This window comes from Sorex fumeus, unplaced genomic scaffold, assembly GCF_029834395.1.
Source record: "Sorex fumeus unplaced genomic scaffold, SorFum_2.1 ptg000054l, whole genome shotgun sequence".
NCBI classification, from domain to species: Eukaryota; Metazoa; Chordata; class Mammalia; order Eulipotyphla; family Soricidae; genus Sorex; species Sorex fumeus.
In genome coordinates this window covers 214683-233949 of record NW_026606111.1, presented here as the reverse complement: position 1 = coordinate 233949, position 19267 = coordinate 214683, and the positions used below count along the sequence as shown (strand labels likewise).

The 19267-nt window shown below is 66.5% G+C and overlaps 1 protein-coding gene across 1 annotated transcript in view; it reads left to right on the top strand.

Moving 5' to 3' along the window:
• The window catches only part of NPHP4 (nephrocystin 4), a 28839-nt gene that overhangs the window by 9373 nt on the left and 199 nt on the right, over nt 1–19267 (top strand). The window contains exons 7-27 of the mRNA XM_056125398.1: nt 837–963; nt 1425–1595; nt 2214–2337; nt 3186–3247; nt 4031–4123; nt 4690–4838; nt 4911–5102; nt 5474–5661; nt 6643–6800; nt 7281–7461; nt 9529–9654; nt 11833–12035; nt 12521–12747; nt 12858–13044; nt 13377–13466; nt 15007–15160; nt 15354–15439; nt 16213–16298; nt 17004–17175; nt 17962–18141; nt 18223–18366. Of these exons, the coding sequence (XP_055981373.1) occupies nt 837–963; nt 1425–1595; nt 2214–2337; nt 3186–3247; nt 4031–4123; nt 4690–4838; nt 4911–5102; nt 5474–5661; nt 6643–6800; nt 7281–7461; nt 9529–9654; nt 11833–12035; nt 12521–12747; nt 12858–13044; nt 13377–13466; nt 15007–15160; nt 15354–15439; nt 16213–16298; nt 17004–17175; nt 17962–18141; nt 18223–18366 (3100 nt within the window). The remainder of the gene's footprint in view (nt 1–836; nt 964–1424; nt 1596–2213; nt 2338–3185; nt 3248–4030; nt 4124–4689; nt 4839–4910; nt 5103–5473; nt 5662–6642; nt 6801–7280; nt 7462–9528; nt 9655–11832; nt 12036–12520; nt 12748–12857; nt 13045–13376; nt 13467–15006; nt 15161–15353; nt 15440–16212; nt 16299–17003; nt 17176–17961; nt 18142–18222; nt 18367–19267) is intronic.

The window sequence follows — 19267 nt, the reverse complement described above, 5'->3', positions numbered from 1 at the left end:
CTGTAGCCGGAGGGTCTCTGGAGAGCCCGGGGCCGCCCTCCGGGTGGGCCCTGCGTGGCAACCCTGGGGTGGACAGGCAGAGAAGACTGAGTCCTGCCCTCAGCCTAGCCCCGGCTTCCCCATCCAGATTTCACTGTGGCCCCCGCCTCTGCCCGAAGCCCCGCCCCACCTGCCCCCACCCCGCCGCGCCGCCTGAAGCCCCCATTGCCCTTCCAGCCCCGCCTTCTCGCTCCTCTGCATAAAGCCCTGCCTGCACTTCCCTAACCCCGCCCTCATTGCCTGGACCCCGCCCCACACCTCCCTAGTCCCGCCCCACACCTTTCCAGCCCCGCCTATCTGCCTGAAGCCCCGCCTCTCACCTTCCTAGCCCCTCCCAGAGCCCTACCGCCCCACTCGCCCCGCCCCACCGTCTGAAGCCCCGCCCCTTGCCTCCCAGTCCCACCCCCCTCTGCATGAAGCACTGCTCGTCCTCCCAGTCCCGCTTCCCCACTAGCCTGTCCTCACCGCCTGAAGCCCCGCCCCGCCCCTCCCTAGCACCGCCCTCACCTCCGGAAGCCCCGCCCCACACCACCCTAGCCCTGCCCTCACTGCCGGAAGCCCCGCCCCACATCTCCCTAGCCCCACCCATTTCCCCATCCCCACCTGTGCCGGGTGCTGGAGGCTTGAACCCAGGGTGGATGTGGCACTTTCGGAGTGTAAGGCTGGGGACTGGCATGTGTTCCGTGCCCAACACCTGTGGCTCCTTGAGCGCCTCCGACACAGGTTGGGGCAGTGGCTTCACCACACCCGAGCCCTAGGGTCCTCTGGCCTGACGTGGCGGGCGCTGTCTGCCCCAGCCCTGGCAACCAGGCCCTGGTCTCGAGGAGCTGCGTGCGGCTGCCCGGGATGGTCCCGCACCCTGCCTTCGCCATCGTGTTTCAGCTGGAGTACGTGCTGAGCAGCGCCGCAGGAGTTGATGGCCACGTAAGAGAGGCGGTGTGCGTGTGTGTGCGTGTGTGTATATGTGTGTGTGCACACGCGTGTGCGCAGGTGTGCATGTGTGTGCATTTGTGTGTGTGTATGCATGCATGTGTGTGTGGGTGTGTGTGCGCTTGTGCAACCTGGGCCCTTGAACACACACAGTCCTGCTGCCGTGACTTGTAGAGCCAAGCCCCATCTTTCTGCAGCCAGTAAGCCTGTGGGTGTCAGGGCACAATTGCACCCTCGTGTCATTCCCGGGCCTGTGTCTCAGCCTCTCCAAGGTCCCAGAGCCTGCTGGGCTCTGTCCCCCACCCCTAAATGCCCCCCCACGGTGTGCCGTAGGGGCAGGTGTGGGTGGAAAGCTGCGTTCCGCAGGGGTGGTCAGGGCAGAGAACAGGGTCTGGCCGTCACCCCATCTGCAGTGGATGGGCAGGGCCAGGCTGCTCATCTGTCTGTCTCTGCAGGCCGCTGCGCCCTCACTGTCCACCATGCACATGGTGCGCTGGGCCTCCTGGAGCCCGAGTCCGGGGGTGAGCTCCGGCACGGTGACTGTGCCCCTGCAGGGTGGCATCCGGCCCGGCCCCGCGCGTTGCCTGGTGTTCAAGGTGCCCTCGGCCAGCCTGAGCTCCCAGGAGGTAATTGCTGGGGGCCTGGCCTGGTGGTCTGGAGTGCGGCCCGGGGGGGGGGGGATCCTTCCCTGTGCTGTCGCTGTGGCCCTGAAGCCCCTCTTTTGGGTAAAGATGTTTTCTCTAAGCCTGAATAGAGGAGCAGGAGTGATTGCACAGCAGGTTGGCGCTGGCCTTGTCCGCGGCCAACCTGGATTCAGTGCCCAGCATCTCTTAGGGTCCGCATTGCTACCAGGAGGGTACCCTGAGCATTGCTGGTGTGGCATACCCTAAAGCCAAACTAAACAAAAACTACCCGGTGGAGACTCAAAGGCCTCAGGACAGGGCCAGCGGTCCTGGGTAGGGTCTCTGCCTGCTGGTGGCCATGGTGGGCGGCAGCCACAGTTCCAGGGCGGCATCCGTTCCCAGGTGGACACTTGCCCCTCGACCGGGCTGTATGGGGCTAGCCTTGGCCCTGTCTTGCCCACTCATGGCCTCTGACCCCTCCTTACACTCCCTGCAGGGGACCTCAGGGGTCACTGTCCCTGGTGCTAGCCGCGCCTGGGAGGGCAGGCACCAAGGGACCCTGAGCCCATCATTGTAGGTGGGGAGGGAGGGACTGTGTGACTGTCCCTCCCGCCCTCACAGGTGCAGCAGGTGGAGTCAGGGACCGTCCAGTTCCAGGCCTCGCTGGATCCCGACATGCACCTGGACACGCCTGGCCCTCAGCTAGAGCGTCGGCCATCCAAGAAACTTTCAGGGGCGCCTCCGAGTAAGCGCGGTGGGAATAAGGCCGTCAGGGTGGAGCCCTGCCGGGGGTCCCTGCCTGTCCCCAGAATAAGGGTGGGCCTGTACCAGGGAATCCCAGATGCTTTCACGTGACCTGCTGGTTCAGTTGTTGCTTCCTGTCCTGTCCCCCTGGGCAGTGATGGCCTGGCCAGCACCTGTCCCCCCATTCCGGGCAGACCCTGACCCAGGGCCTGTAGGTGTTTCTCCAGGGACACCCAGGGAATGAGGGACGGGGCATCTGGAGTGGGCAGCTGGCTGAAGGGTAGCTGAGGAGGTTCTCGGGGCTGTGGTCTGGGAAAGGGAAGGAGGAGACGAGGGGGGAGGGGGGGTCACTACAGGGTGGGGTGTGTCAGGGTAGCCCAGTGTGGGGCGTAGCCAGGCGTAGGCCAGCGTTGCGGTGTTGCCCAGTGTCCAGTGTGGCCCAGTGTTGGGGCAGAGCCTAGTGTGAGGGTGTTGCCCAGCGTCAGGCAACAGCCCCAGTGTGGGGTGACCCCCACCTGTGGGCTGTGGGGACCGAGTGTCCAGGCCCTGGCCATGCCCTCCCCGCCCTGTCCCTCAGCTTCTAGAGGCTCGTTCCTGGGGGTGACCTGCCCGGAGTTGGGGTTCCAGCAGCTCGTCTGATCCCTTCAGCAACCTGAGGTTGCTCACAGGACCTGAGGGTGCTGTTCTCTGGCCCGGCTCCCACCTGACCCCGGGGCAGGGGGGCAGTGCACCCCTGGTCCCTTGCAGGATGGGCTTCCAGAGCCCCCACAGTGGGAGTGGGGGTAGGGTAGGCAGGACTCTGTCCCCCCGGAGCGGATGTGTGCCCCCGTGATCCTGGACTTTTCGCAGGCCCGCCCACGCCTCCGCCCCAGCGGCCCTCTGCCCCCCAGGACTCGCCCGTGGGACCTGGGGTAAGTCGCACGTCACAGTGACCAGGGTCATGGGGAGCGGGCCCGCTGGCCAGTGCAGGGGTGCTGCCCACCTCCCTCCCCAAGCCCCTTACCATCTCCATCCTGGCATCCTCGCTCCCTGGCTGCTGTGGTCCTCTGCCTCTCCCGAGCCCGGGCAGCAGAGACCCTGTGTGTGGATGGTGCCTGGCTGTGGGCACTGGCCCGAGTCAGCTTGCCCAGAGCTGCTTGTCCGTCCTCTGACGTGGCTCTGGACGGGCGTCCTGTGTCAACAACCAGCTGGCCCGGGAGTGTGTCCCCGTGCCACGCCCAGTGGGGCAGTCAACCTCGAGACAGCAGCTGGTGTTCTGGGCCTGTCCCCGCCTCCCCTCCGGCACTCCCCTAAGTGATGAGGGATCCCCGGGCAGGCCCCTTGCTTGCAGCCAGGAAGGCAGGGGCTGGGCAGACAACCCCTCCACCAGACCCTCCAGATGGCACGAGACACACCTCCTCAAGTCCAGGCATCCTGCTGGCCTGGGTCCTTCCGGGCACCCCCTCAGCCTGGCCCTGCCCCAGGGGGACCCTCACTGTCCCTGACCTGCAGGCTGGGAAGTGGCGGGAGCCCCGAGGTGTCACTCTGGCTGCCCAGGCTGATGGCGGTGGAGGTTGGGGGGGGGTGCCCTCCTCGGGGTGGAGCGCGTCCCCTCTTTCCTGCACACAGCCCACCAGTGGAGGCAGACAGCATGGAGCATGGGCTGGCCTGCTGGGACCCCCCCTCTGCCGGCTCACTCCTGCTGTCCTCCCCAGCTGTCCCTGTCCCAGCTGGCTGTGTCCCCGGACCAGCGCCGCCCGGCCAGGCCCCTCTCACAGCGGCTCCTGAGTCCCGAGGCCCCCGAGGCGGTGAGTCCCCTTCACCCTGCTCGGCCCCTGACACAGCCCTGAGTCCCCGCTGGGCCTTGTGGGCCTGGGTGCCCCCTCCTTCCACCTGCCCCAGCCCCCCACGTGTGTCGGGGAGACTGTAAGCCCAGGAAACTGGGAAGGAGTAGGTGAGGACACGCCTGTGCCCCAGAGAGGCACGTGGCGAGTGCCTGCCCGGTGCCCGGAGGGCCATTCAGCCCTGTGGGGATGCTGTGGAGTGCTGGCCCCGCAGTCACCATGGTGCCGGCCACCTTGGGCTCTGCTGTCCCTGGCACTGGGCTCCCCTCCTCTCTGTCCCCTGCCCCCCACCCCACCGCCCGCGTTCCCGGGGGTGACCCGTGTGCAAGGTGCTGAAGTTTGAGATCAGCTACAGGCGATGCTTGGGGGACCGGGTGACCCCAGGGTCCCACCAGGCTCGGCCCCCGCCGGGCACCTGATACTGGGCGGGCCCGTGGGCTGCCCTGAGTCCGTGCCCGGCCGGGGAGACGTGCCAGGTTGTGTTCGCGGGCCGAGCCCCTGCCGAGACCTCACAGCCCATCCTGTCGCAGGCGCCGCGCTGGGAGGGCGCTGTCTCCCACCTGGAGGCTGACCTCCGCCGGACGCCGCAGCTACCGGGGCCCTCGTTGGCTGAGCCCCTGCGGGAGCTGCCCTTCACCCCGCTGCACACCCCCATCGTGGCCGGAGCCCAGAGCCGCGGGTGAGGCCCCGGAGGGCCGGGCAGGCGGCTGGTGCCCCCCGATCACTGAGCAGGCTCTGTGCTTGCTTACAGCCTGGGCCGGAAGCCCTCGCGGGCATCGCTGCTCCTGCTGCAGGCGTCCGGCTGCCCCCCGATCCTGGATGCCCACCAGCAGCCTGCCGAGGAGGTGGACCCCATGGCCGCCGTGAGCTTCAGTGCCCAGAAGGAGGCGGCCGACCCCCTCCAGGGCAACGAGATTGCGCTGCACTTCCTGGCCTTCAGCAGGTGCCCGGCGCGCCCCCCGCCCTGGGGTCTGTCGTGGCTGTGTCCGCCCGCCCGGGTCAGCTATGTTGGGGGGGGACCCTTGGGGAGCTCCCCGCTGTGCTGGCCACGCTCTCAGACCCACCACGTCTGTAATGTTAGTGTCTGTGTGCCCCTGCGGCCGCCTTTCCTGGACTCCGCAGGCGTTTCTGGGGAGGCGACCCCGCCCGTGTCCCCGCCCCACGTCCCTGCCCTGTGTCTCGGCTCCAGCCCATGCCGGCTGCTGTGCGGCACTGGCTAGTGGCCCGGGACCCACCCTTGTGGGTGACGCAGCTCCTCGGGCCCCGCTGTCCCCGCCTGGCCCCCGGCTAACCTGGACCTGTTGTCGGCTTCAGGGTTTCCCAGGACCCCCCGGGGCTGCCGTGGCCGAAGACCGTGTATTTCACCTTCCAGTTCTACCGCTTCCCCCCGGCCACCACACCGCGGCTGCAGCTGGTGGAGCTGGCCGGGGCCGGGGAGGGCAGCCCGGACGCCCTGACCCACGTGCTGGTGCCAGTCAGGAAGGACGGCGCCCCTGACCCGGGTGAGTGCCCGCAGGCCTGCGGGACTGATGCACGTGATTCTGGATGGCGGCTGCACGCCGCGTGTCTCCTCTTATTTGGGCGCGTCCCCCTCTTCCCCTCAGCTGTGCCCAGGAATCCCCCCAGCACAGGTCAGGAGCCCTGGGTGATGCTAGGGATTAAATCCAGGTGGCCTGCGTGTGGAGGAAGCACTTCCTGCTGTCCTGCTGCTCTGGCCTGGCCATGGTTTCCTCGTGTGAGGAGGCGCCTTGGGGGGCCCCGAGGCCTCATGAGCCCCCCCCCCCCCCCGGTTGGGCAGTGTCTGGGCGTGGCTGTGGGGCACCCCAGCTCCGTGCTGGGGTGGTCGCTGTACCTCCCGGCCTGGGTCCTGGTTCCAGAGCCCCCTGGGGGTGTCTGTCCCATTTGGTCCTGCGGCTGCCTGCATGGAAGGTTCTGGAACCTGTGAGGCCTGGTAACTGCCTGTGCCAGGGCCTTTCCGTCCTTCAGTTCTGCGCAGGGGTCCTGCTGTCCCCTCTTCCCTGTGAGAGGACAACCCTGAAGACCCCCTGCTGCCGCCCCATGTCTCCCTTCACGTGGTATCTCTGCTCCAGGGGGTCTTGGCTCCACACACACGTGTCCATGCTGTGTGTGACTGCAGCCACGCGCACACGTGTGTGTCTGCATGTGCTGACCTCGTGCCTAATCGGAACGGATTCTGACCCATGTGGCTTCTAGCTGGTGCGTCCTTCCTGCCCCCACTGCGGGGTGTCCTGTCCATGTGGAGTTCCCAGTGGTGCTGCTCGGAGCAGGACCACAGGCCCGGTCGGCAGTGGGAGGCCGGGCTCTGGGTTTCTTGGAGGCTCCCCAGGCATGGACGGTGCCCAGGATGCAGTGGCCAGACTCGCGTCCACCCTCGGCCCGAGCATCCACCAGGGTTGTGAGGAGCGTGTGTGTGAGCGGGGCCGCCTGCCCGCGATGCCTGACTCACCCGCGCCCGCGGACAGGGCCCCCCGGTTTCCAGCTGCAGTACCTGGTGGCCCCCGGTGCCCTGCCTGGGGAGCACGGCTACCTCCCCCGCTACCTGGCCGCACATAGCCTACAGATCGACGTGTGGGACGGGGACTCGCTGCTCCTCGTGGGATCCACGGCCGCGCCCATGAAGGTAGCAGCGAGCAGCCCGGCATAGCCGCGGGGCTGACCCACACGGGAAGCCACGTGGAGCCCTGACTGCCTCTCCCCGGGAAACCGTCCTGCTCTCAGCTCCGCCCACGCGCCTCCCACCCTGGGCCGCGTGGCCCATGCCACCCCCACCGCCCCTGGCTGGGCCCCTTTCAGCTGCCAGCAGCTCACCACCCCGTCTGCATGTTCTGTCGGGCCGGCCCAGCCCGTCTGCTCTGCCCTCACACTGGGTACCTGGTGCAGACGCCGGCTTTGCCAACTCCCTAGGGGCCATGGGGCCTTGTGCCTGACCCCCGTCCTCAGCACAGGGACTGGACTCTCTCGACTGGGGCAGAGACCCTGAAGCCGGGCCAGGCTTTCAGTGAGCTGGTTTGGGGGGGAGGCGTGTTCTCCAGCCCCCACCTGGGCTGTGGCCCCCCAACCCCGCCCCCCAGCGACTCCCAGCCCTGTCCACTCCCTGCAGCACCTGCCCCGCCAGGGCCGCCCGGCCGTGAAGGTGTCTCTGGAGCTCGAGGTGGTGTCCACTGAGTACACGCAGGATGCGGCCGTGGTCAGCGGGGATGTGGCTGGTGTCGGGGGTGTCCAGCCCATCGGTGTCCACACGGTGGTGCGGGGCCGCCTGCACCTGACCTTGGTCAATGTGGGTAAGTGTGCTGGCCGCTTCCTCTCTCCAGCGGGTGGGGCTCCCTCGGGGAAGTGTCCTCCTGAGGGCAGCGCGGGCCAGGCTCTGGAGGGACCACCTGGGGGTGTGGCCTGAGCAGTGCCTGGTGTCCACTGCGGGCATCGGTGCTGGGGGGGGGCATGAAGCCATGGAGTGTGCCCTGAGTGAGCCCCAGCCCGGTGACCAGCCTGGGCCTCCTGGGGAAGGTCAGGGCGGGTGGGTACTGGGTGGGCTCAGGCCCTCTGCACTGCTGAACCATCTGCCTGGCTGGCGCTTGGGGTTCTGTTGCTCTACTGGGGAAAGTTCCAACCTCCACCTGCCTGGGACCCACGAGGGCCGTGTGCTGAAAGGGGTGGGTTTGATGGCTGGGGTCAGAGTAAGAGGGGCAGGTGTGGAGGTGGGGCTGACCCCGGGGGCAGGTTTGGGGCTGGAACTGAACCCCAGGGGCAGGTGTGGGCGTCTGGGACTGGCCCCGGGGGCAGGTGTGGGCATTAGGGGCTGACCCCGGGGGCAGGTATGGGTGTCTGGGACTGACCCCAGGGGGCAGGTGTGGGTGTCTGGGACTGACCCGGGGGCAGGTGTAGGTATCAGAGACTGACCCCGGGGGCAGGTGTGGGCATCAGGGGCTGACCCCGGGGGCAGGTATGGGTGTCTGGGACTGACCCAGGGGCAGGTGTGGGTGCGGCTGTTCCCTAGAGTAGAGCGTACCTGCTTGTTTCCTGTGAACGTGGATCTGGATCTTGGAAGCAGGCAGTGTGGACTTGGCACCGAGCTTGAGGTTCCAGAAAAGCCCGGAGGATTTGGGGAGCCGCGGGCAGCCCTCACAGTGCCCGGCCAGACCCGCCTCATCTTTACTCACCAGCGTGCCAATGTTGGGGATGGCGGGTTGTAAATCGGATCTCAGAAAGCTCCACCCTGCCCCATGTTACCTGGGACTGTCACTTCCATATGCGGCTCACTGCCGTGATATGCTCCAGGGGGACGAGGGGCTCCGAGGATGTGTGGGGACACGGCCTAAGGACGGACGTGGGGCCTGGTCTTTCTCTGTCGTGGCGGCAGCTTTTGTTTCCTTGTCAAGTGTCTGACACTAGGTGACGGGGTGTCAGACCTGTGGGGACGAGCACCCCTGCAAGCACATGCATGCATGAAAGCACGTTTGTATACTTGTTCTGCGGCCAGTGAGGCTCCCCGGGCAGCTGGCAGGGCACCGGGTACCCGCCACACACAGGTGACCCAGCACGTGCCCTTGGGGAGCCCCGCAGGGGTCAGAGGGCTTCAGTGTCCACTCGTGGCCTGCACGGGCTAACCTGCTGCCCAGCCGCCTCCTGTGCCCCAAAGCTACAGAAGCACACAGGGGTGACCCCACCTCGCCCGTCCCACCCATGGGGCGATGGGTCTGACCACGGGCTCCTGGACTCATGTCATTATCTCAGGCCGTGCCAGGACACTGGTCACTGTGTGAGGACACGGGGCACCATGTAGGGTGCCTATCACTGTCTGAGGACATTACTCACTGTCCTGGGCCATCGGAGGACGCTGGTCATGTGCCCTGCCCAGTGCGTGTTCCAGGGCATGTGGGGACCAGGAGCGGCTCTGCAGGTGGCGGCTGAAATGAGCGACTGAGTGTCTAACGATGCCCAGAGCAGCGAGGGCAGAGTGCTGTGGGCACTGCCCTACCCAGGCCTACCTGCTGGTCCCTGTGGAGCCACCCCAGTCCATCTGTCCATCCTATCCCGGTCTCGGGACAGCTGCTCTCGGAGCAGAGCCCAAGTGGCCGCCCATCATTGAACTGCAGGGTCCTGTGTGGGCCGGGTGGGTGGTCAGCATGCATCTCTCACTGGACCCAGGTCTGGCTGCATTTCCTGTCCGCGCATCCCCCTCTCCTGCCAAGCTCTGAGTGTCCGTGGGGGTCTGTGAGGGCCCCCAGGAAGGCAGCAGGTTCTCCCAGCGAGGGCCCGTGGGGGTGGGGTTAGGGCCAGCTGGGAGACAGGTGCCAGGGGGTGGCGCGAGAGGCCGGGCCCTGGGGCTCAGCTCAGGCTCTTCCCCGCAGGCCGCCCTTGTGAGCAGAGCATGAAGAGCAACAGCGCCGTGCCACCGGCCCAGGCCCGGGTGATCTACAGCGACGCAGCCGGCTGCTTCCCAGGAGGCGGCCTCCTCCCGAGCACGGGCCCCAGATGTGAGTGGACGCCAGGGCCTGGGCCCTGTGGGGGGGGGCAGGACACACATGTCTGTGTACACCCACGTGTCAACACATGTGCACATATGAAGGTACTCAAGTGACGGGCACACACCTGCGTACACGTGTGCAAATGCCAGTGCACCATGTGAGTGCACGTGTGAACATTGATCTGTGCCTCTGTGAGTGCATGTGTGTGTGCACGTGAGTGTGAGCACACACCAGCATTGTGCATGTGAGCGCATTTGCCTACACATGCATGAGTGTGTGCACGTGACTAACATGCATGAGCCCACACGAGGGCACACGCCATGTGATTGTATACATCTGTGCACACGTACATGCATTTGAGTTCACGCGCGTGTGCACAGATGTGCAGAGTGCATATGCTTACACAGGCATGCATATGAGTGTGAGCATTGTGCATATGTGCATGTGTGTGCCTAGGAGCATGTGTGCACATATGTGTGCATGCCAAAAGTTTTGCTTTTGGGCCGCTCCTGGCTCTGCGCTCAGGGGTCACTCCTGTCGGGGCTCACGGGACCCTATGGGGAGCCGGGAATTGTACTCAGGTTGGTCACAGGCCAGGCAAGCGCCCTCCCCTCTGGACTGTCACTTTGGCACCACCTGTGACTGAAAGCATGTGTGCATGTGAGTATGGGCACTGACTGCAAGCACGTGCATGCGTGAAAGCACGTGTGTATACATGTATGAGCAGGGATATGCACCTGTGCACATATGAACGTGCATGTGAGCAGCACATTTGCACACATCATGTATATGTGGGTACACACATGTGCATATGTGCGTGTACACTGCGCATGGGAGCAAACGGCAGTGTACGTGTGTGTGGGTGCATGTGTACATCCACGTGTGGATGTGTGCGCGTGCGTGCATGAATATGAACTGTGTATGCCCATGTGTCTGCATGTGTGCAAGGATGCACATGTGAACAAGCACATGCGTGTAGTGGATATGTGGAAGTGGCCTGCAGCACACGTGTGAACACATGTGCGTATGTGTGCTGTGTGAGTGTATGTGTTAACTCCAGCTGGACCTCATGGGTGCTCGCTCTTTCCCGGGCATGGGACCTGCAGCAGCTTGGAGTCTGTTCTGGTCACCTGGGAGAAACTGAGGCAGAGAGCAGTCAGGTGACAGTGCCAGTGGCGTATTTAAAGGTGTTGACCGAAGGGTGAGAATCTGGACTTGCCACTTCGGGGCTCCTCTGGCCCCCGGGACCCCTGGGACCAAACAAGTGCATGGGGGGCCCCCAGACACTGCCCGGGGCTGGTGGTCAGCGCACTGGGTGGGAAGGGGGTCGGGGCTGGCAAACTGCCCGGAGAACTGAGACCCCCAAAGTCACCCACTGCCAGCCTGTCGGGTCACCACCCCTGGGCAGTGCCGGTCAAGGAGCTGCGTGTCCTCCATATGGGCATCTGTGAGGCAGGTCCTGGTGGAGGGATAGGACACAGGGGCTGTCCCGGGTGGCCGCGGTGGCCAAGCAGTGTCCCCGTGCAGACACAGCGGGGACTGTGGGCGGGGCGTGCGCTTGCCTGCTCCCGGCCGGCAGGAAGCAACTGGCACCTGCCCCCTTCCCGGGTTCCAGGGTCCTGAAGGTCCCGCCCCATTGGGGTGTCCCCCGCCAGCCCACGGACCACTCACCAGGCGTGTGATGGCCATAGGCCATCTCCCTTGCGCGCAGCGACCCCGCCTGCAGCCTGCTCAGCTGGGGGGGCGGGGGAACGCCATGAGCTGCAGAGGAGGATGTGGGCATGGAGCAGTGGGGGGCCAGGCCCGGGCACCACAGATCCCTGATCGCTGTCAGAGGGGGCATGGCTGGGACCAGGCTCTAGGGCCCTGAATGGCTCTGGGCATCGGGAGGGTGTGGCTGCATGGGGGTGGGGGTCCCGGACGAGAACAGGGCCTGGGAGCAGCAGCGAGAGCCCTGAGTGCTGGTCAGTGGGAGGCACAGAGCATGGGGCATGGGGGGCACTCAGGGAGCAGGAGAGGCATGTGGGAGCACGGGGAGGGGCAAGTGGGGAGCACGGGGGAGCACGTGGGGGGCAAGTGGGGAGCATGGGGGAGCACAAGGGCTCAGGCCTGCAGCTGCTGGGGGTGCCGTGGAGTCACGGGTGGCCCTTGACCCCGTGCCCTGACCTCCGCCCCCCTGGATCTCAGCCCTGAAGAACGTGGTCCGGGCGCAGAAGCTGGTGGACCTGGACGGTGAGCTGGCCGCCCTGCTCTTCAGCCCCCGGCCCCAGGAGCGTGCCGGCCCCCGACTGGCCGAGGCCGAGGCCGTTCGCAGGCGCAAGCTTGACCGGATGCGGGCGGTGCGTGTGCAGGAGGCCGGCGGGGAGCTCAGCCCAAGGGCCAGCGCGCTGGTGAGGAGGCGCGCCCCGCCCTCGGCCCCGCCCCGCCTCGGCCCGCCCCACCCTCTTCTGGTCCCGCCCTCTCTCCTAGGCCCCGCCCCCGCCTGCCTTCGGCCACGCCCCCTCCTTCCTGGCAGGCCTTGGCCAGTGTCGCCCAGGGCTCACTCCGGGCTCTGCGACAGAATTCGTCTTGGTGGGCTCGGGGGCCCCTGAGTGGCCAGACTAGGCCCCACCCCCAGGGCCAGCGGGCCAGCCCCCCGAGGGAGGTGGCGGGGAACGGTGCCGCTGTTCTCTCCAGCCTGGTGCAGTCCAGAGTGGACACGGGGCACCTGGCCGGGACTGTCCTGGGTCAGAGACGGTTCTCTCCTCTGTCCCGCGACCCTCCTGCTCCCGTTACCTCCCGGCCAGGGACGCCTCATGGCAGACTCACATCTCGGGCGACACCGGGGGATGCGGGGCGCAGGGCGGGGCCGGCACTCAGGCGTCCACTCCCGCAGGCCCAGCGGCGCGTCCACGCCCAGCACGCACGGGACCTGCAGGTGATCGCGGCCTACCGGGAGCGCACCAAGGCCGCGAGCATCGCAGGCGCCCTGGGCCGGGCGGTCACCACGCGGCATACGCTCCATGCCTCGCTGGGCACCGCCGAGTTCTTTGAGTTCGTGCTCAGGAACCCCCACAACACGCAGCACACGGTGACGGTGGAGATTGACAACCCCGAGCTCAGGTGTGGCCCTGGAGTGGGTGGAGAGGGCGGGGAGGGCAGGGGGGGCACGGAGAGGGGGCAGCACCTGCCCTGCAGCCCCACAGGACCGTATCTCACTCACATCCCTCCAGCGTCATTGTGGATGGTCAGGAGTGGAGGCACTTCAAGGACGCGGCCGGCCTGACTTCGGCGGTGGAGGACGACATGTTCCACGTCGGGGGCGGCCTTGGGCCCCAGCTCTACCTGCGCCCCCGGGAGGCGGCCCACATCCCCTTCAAGTTCCAGAGCTTCTCGCTGGGCTGCTCAGCCTGGGCACAGGTACAGGGCCTTCCCAGGGTGGAGCCAGGCCCAGGGTGGGGTCCCCTGAGCACCCTGGGCTTGGAGCCCCCTAGCGAGGCCCCTGTCTCCCGAGGAGTCCCAGGCACAGGGGCCAGCAGCCTCTCCCCTGCACTCCACTCATCTGCCCCGTCTTTCAGGGATGTGGGGGTTAGCGGGCAGAGGTCGTGGGAGACAGGAGGGACAGGACAGGGCACGCAGGGGACGTGGTGGGGATGGTGCGGAGTGACTCTGAGTGGAGACGGACCCGGGGTCAGGTCTGTGTGGCCCCGCTTGCTTGGGGAGCGCGGCTGGTCAGTGGGGGCCTCCTGCAGGTGCCCGCCCTGCTGAGCATGGAGAAGGACGCAGACGCCGGGTCCCCCCTGACGTCAGGGACCTCTCCGGACATGTCCCGGCACGCCAAGGTGAGTGTGGTATGGCCGCCCAGCAGGTCCCCGTGCCTCCCGAAGCTCAGGGACTCGGGGGCTGGCTAGGCAGTGGCCTTGGGGCCTCCCCCTGCCACGGCTGCCCGGCACGGCTGTTCCTGATGGCACCACCCCAGGAGCGACTGGCCTCCGCGACCCTCGGGGGCTTCCTTCCGGGGGGAGGTTTTGGGGAGGCGGCAGCCAGGGAGATACGCCACCACCCCTTTGCCTTTGCTTTATTTTTTGCCTTTTTGGGTCACACCTGGTGATGCTCAGGGGTTCCTCTGGCTCTGCATGCAGGAATTACCCCTGGTGGTGCTCGGGGGACCATATGGGATGATGGGAACCGAACCTGGGTCAGCTGCGTGCAAAGCAAACACCCTCCCCGCTGTGCTATAGCTCCAGCCCCATTTGCCTTTGCTTTTTTTTTTTTTTTAATTTGCTTTTTGGGTCACACCCGGCACTGTTCAGGGGTTCTTCCTGGCTCTGCACTCAAGAATTACTCCTGGCGGTGCTCAGGGGACCATATGGGATGCTGGGACTCGAACCCGGGTCAGCTGCGTGCAAGGCAAACGCCCTACCCTCTGTGCTATCGCTCCAGCCCCTGCCTTTGCTTTTTGCTTTGTGGTTTTTATTCCTGCACGGAGGCGTCGTGGCCAGAGGTTGTGGATAGAGTTCCAGGAGGGCCGTGCCCCGCCCCAGGGCCAGCTGCCCTCCGCCGCAGCCACCCCAGGCTCCCACCCCATCCTGCCCCGTTCACAGGCACATTTTTGTGGTGGTGGTTTTATGTGGGGGGCCACACCCTGCCATGCCCGGGTGACTTCTGGCTCAGTGCTCGGGGTCACTCTTGGTGGTGCTTGGGGGACCGTTCGGGGTGCTGGGGACTGAGTCCCGGTGCATGGCCAGCACCTTCCCCCGTCCTGTCCCTCATACCTTACCAGGCATGTTCTCGAGTCCGGGTTCCCCACTTGCAGGCCGTGCCGGGGGCTTGGCGCCCCCCAGTTTGTGATGTGGGCACCTCCCCCCACCCTGCCTTATTTCCTGTCCATCTCTCCTCACCTCTGACCCTCCTATTCTGTAATCTGGGCTCCAGGGCTCAGCCCCGGGGATCCCTTGCGTCCCCTCATCCCATTACTGTCCAGATGCGTGGGGTCATTCGATGTTTGTCCTTCTGGCCCCATGTTCTGGGGGGGCTCTGTGAGGGGCCTGTGGTGGCTCCGGAGTGGGGGCGACAGCTCTGCGACCCCCCATCCTCCGGCTGGACTTGCTCCCCTTCCCCGGCCAGCCACATGGTGACTTCAGGCCTGTGGCCATGCTGATCGCTCTGAGTACTGCGTCCCCTTTGAAGGCTCTGAGCCCAGCTGCCCCAGGGGCCTGTGAGCGGGGTCTGGATAGTGTGTCCCCCCCCCACCCCCCGGGGCTCCATTCCTGAGTTCCTGCGTCCCCGGGGCTTGTGGCATGGCCGTGCTGCCCGGTGGGATGGCTGTACTGCGGGCACTGGGTGGCCGTGCGGATCCTTCTGGAAGCCTCCCTGCTGCAGGCCGTGTTCCGCGCGGGCGGCAAGCCCCTGGCTGTGCTGTGCCTGACTGTGATGCCCCTGCCGCACATGGTGGACCAGATCTTCCGCTTCTACCAGCCCGAGTGCACATTCCTGAAGAAGGCCATCCGCCTGCCCCCCTGGCATACGTTGCCAGGCAGGTGCCCTCCGTGCTTTCCCCTGGGGGCTGGGGGCACTGCGGCCTCTGCCCGGTGTTGGGGGTGCTCTGGGCTGCTGAGCCCTTGAGGGGGTCCATACAGGGTCCCTGGGGAGGGGGTTTCCAGCCCCTCCTGCCCCCACTGTGCCACTCATCAGGGCCTGTCAGGAAGGGTGTCTGCTCCCCCCACCAGGTATGCCCGTGGGCATGCCCGGGGAAGAGCCCCCGGTCCACGTTCGGTGCAGCGACCCCAATGTCATCTGCGAGACTCAGAGTGTGGTGAGTTGGGCCATCCCGACCCCTGTCCACGCCCCACCCCAATCCTGCCCCCCACCCCGTCCCTGACCTTTGTCCCCCCTCATCCTGCACCCATCCCCGCCCCTGTCCCGCTCCCCCATCCCCCTTCCCTGTGCCCCGTTCCTCGCAGGGAGCTGGCCTCGCGCCTTCTCACCTGCTCCATGAAGGAGGGTGGCAGGCCAGGGGAGGGGGCCTTTGCCAAGCACACGGTCAGGTCCCTGGTATCCTGGATGGTCCCCCAAGCCCTCCAGGAGTGACTCCTGAGCACAGAGCCAGGAGTCAGCCCTGAGCACAGCCTGGTGGGCCCAGCAGGATAAGGCCCCTGAGAAGCCGTGCAGGGAGGGGAGGGTGGCCGCCATGGGCGGCATTGCCTGGGCAGGGGTCCCAGGTCTCTCCAGCATCCTGGAAACAGAAGCAGCATCTGAGGGCCAGACTTCTTTTTTTTTTCTTTTTCTTTTTGGGTCACACCCGGAGATGCACAGGGATTACTCCTGGCTCTGCACTCAGGAATCACTCCTGGCTGTGCTTGGGGGACCCTGTGGGATGCTGGGAATCGAACCCAGGCTGGCCGTGTGCAGGGCAAACGCCCTCCCTGCTGTGCTATTGCTCCAGCCTGAGGGCCAGAATTCTGACTCTACAGGAACCCAGACGCTCAGCCTGGCCCCTTCCTGGGTTTGGCTTTGTTGCTGGGACCTTGGGGTTCAGGGTCAAGGGTCAGACAGGCAGGGGGCTCATGATGTACCCGCTGCTGGCAGGGCCCCGGGGAGCCTCGGGACGTGTTCCTGAAGGTGGCGAGTGGTCCCAGCCCCGAGACCAAAGACTTTTTTGTCGCTGTTTACACGTGAGTAGGCAGTGCTGAGGGCTGGGCTGTGGCAGGGAGGACCCATTTGGGGGGGCGGGCTCCCCTTGCTCCGCAGAGCAGGGTAGGTGGGGAGGGCGGGGTCCCAGGAGTGGGGCAGCTGTGCCCGCCATGCCTGGAGACTGTTCCAGGCCCCTCCTCTGACTCCTGCCACCATATGAACCTGCCCTTCCGCTTCTTCCTTGGGGGGGCACCCGCCAGCCCTGAATTGGGGTAGGGGCGAAGGCATGCCCTTGGGGGAGGGACACCTCTGCCAGTGGACTGTGGGGTATGGGGTCCCTGTGTGCTGTGGGGTATGGGAGTCCCTGTCTGCTGGGGGGATCGGGGGTCCCTGTTGCTGGGGAGTACGGGGATTTCTGTGTGCTGTGGGCATCGGGGGTCCCTGTGTGCTGGGGGGATTGGGGGTTCCTGTGTGCTGTGTGGGGTATGGGGATCTCTGTGTGCTGAGGGGATCAGGGGTCCCTGTGTGCTGGGGGGATCAGGGGTCCCTGTGTGCTGGGGGGTATGAGGGTCCCTGTGTGCTCTGACCATGGTGCTCCTGCTGTTCAATCCCTGCTGGGCTTGCCCTGGCTCCCAGCCCCTGTCCCCCAGTCCGTGCCCGGCTCCTCTCTCCCCTTCTCTCACCTCCTGCACCCCTGCGGGTCTCCCTGTGCTCCTGTGGCCCCTGAGCAGCCCCCCCCCCCGCAGGGACCGCTGGCTGGCTGCACCCGCCCAGGTCTGGGAGGTGCACGTGCACGCCCTGCAGCGAGTGGACGCCTCCTGCATCACGGGCCAGCGCACCCGCCTGTCCCTGGTCCTGCGGGGGACACAGGCCGCCAGGAACGTGAAGGCCTTCACCTCACACCCGCAGGAGCTGACGGTGCGTGCTCCCCCATCCAGGCCTGGACCCCGAAGGCTGATGGAGTGAGCACCCCAGGGTGCTGCCGGAGCTGCAGCCTCTGTGACACCCTCGTGATGCCCCTGTAATTGCCCCGCCCTGGGCGTCTGTCTGATCCCAAGTGCAGCTGTGAGGGGTCTCCTCACCCCGGGATGACCTAGGTGTCACCCAATACTTGACAGCCCGTGACAGCCGTGACAGTTCCGTGATGCTGTGGCAGCCTGTGAAGGCCAGACCTGTGGCACTCTTGTGCCCTGACGTGCCACACTGTGTGGGGACAGTGACATCCAGATGTGTGTGACGCACTGTGATCTGTCGTGACACCCTGACCGTGCTGTGGCGTGTGGGTCAGACCCACACGCTGTGGCGTCCTGAAGAACACCAGGCTGTGCTGTCGGTGCCGCCCTGCCTGCCATGCCACGACATGTCACGGTACCCTGACTGACCTCTGGGACCCGCTGTGTGACACGTGACAGGATGTGACCCCTGACTGACACATCGTCACCTTCTGCTACGCTGTCACACTCTCATGCCCTGACTGACGCATGACAGGGTATGACCTTGACTGACGTGACCTGCCGGACGTGCTGTGACACACGGTGACCCTGACTGACATGGGGCGTGCAGGTCCCTCTGGTGGATGGTGAGGCGGGTCTGGCCCGAGACCCCCATGTCACAGGAAGGGTTGACCGGGGGTGGCCGCTGAGTGGCCCCGGGACATGTCATCCTGAGGCCCTGCAGTCCCTGTGGCGCCTTCTCTCCCGGCAGACGGACCCCCAGGGTGTGTTTGTGCTGCCGCCCCGTGGGGTGCTGGAGCTGGCGGTGACACTGCGGCCCCGGAGGGCAGGCAGCCGCTTCCTGCACCTGCACCTGGTGGATGTGGACCGGCACCAACTCGTGGCCTCATGGCTCGTGGGCCTCTCCTGCCGCCCGCCGCTCATCTCCAAGGTCAGCCGGTGCCCCACCCCAGGCTGCCCAGACCACCCCGGCCCCGCGTGGAGGCCTCTCCCGACCGTGCCTCCCTCGCAGGCCTTTGAGATCCGGCTGCCAGCGGGCGACGGGAAGGGGGTGCACAAGCGCATCACCTACACCAACCCCTACCCCGCCCCGCGTACCTACCACCTGCACAGCGACCGGCCCGACCTGCTGCGGTTCCGCGAGGACTCCTTCCAGGTGGGCCGGGGGCTGGGCAGGGATGGGGAGTGGGAAGCTGGGCATGGGGACAGGGGCATGGAGTGGGGTGAGGTGCAGGGGTGAGGAGTGGGGGGCCATGGGGGGCAGGGGTGGGGAGTGGGGAGCTGGGGGTGGGGGACAGGGGTGGGGATTGGGGAGCTGGGCATGGGGGACAGGGGAACGGGGCAGGGGTGGGGAGTGGGGAGCTGGGCATGGGGGACAGGGGCATGAAGCAAGGTGGGGTGCAGGGGTGAGGAGTGGGGGCCACAGGGGCAGGGTGCAGGGGTGGGGAGTGGGGAGCTGGGCATTGGGGGACAGAGGCATGGGGCAGGGGCAGGGGTGAAGAGTGGGGAGCTGGATGTGGGGGACAGGCATGGGGCAGGGGTGAGGAGTGGGGAGCTGGGCGTGGAGGACAGGCGTGGAGGGGGCTGTGGGTGGTGGCAGAGGGCGTGTGGGGCTGTGGCGTGGCAGATGTGGGATAGGGGCTGCAGGTGAGAGCTGTCTGGGGGTCTGCCAGGTGCTGCCCCTCCCGGAACCTGAGAGGTGGGCACCCATGTGGGGCCTGTGCTTGTTCGGGTTTGAGCCCACCTGAGGTGGGTGGGCATCAGCAGGCAGCAGGACGGTGGGCGTCCCTGGACAGCAGGCACTCAGAACTCCCTGTGGGCCGTGGGGGCAGCCCTGCCCCCTCCCCGTGGCCTCGCATGGCCTCGGGACAGGATGGAGAGGAGTGATGCTGTCCACCTGTCCATCCGCCCACCTGCCTGTCAGCGGGGCTTGCAGGTCCTGACAGCCATTCTGGGGCTCACGGCCACACGGGGGCCAATTCCCAGAAGTGCTGCTGGGTGGGCTCCTCCCCGGGGGACCCCGGACCCATGGGCACCTCCAGAGTCTGCATGCTTCC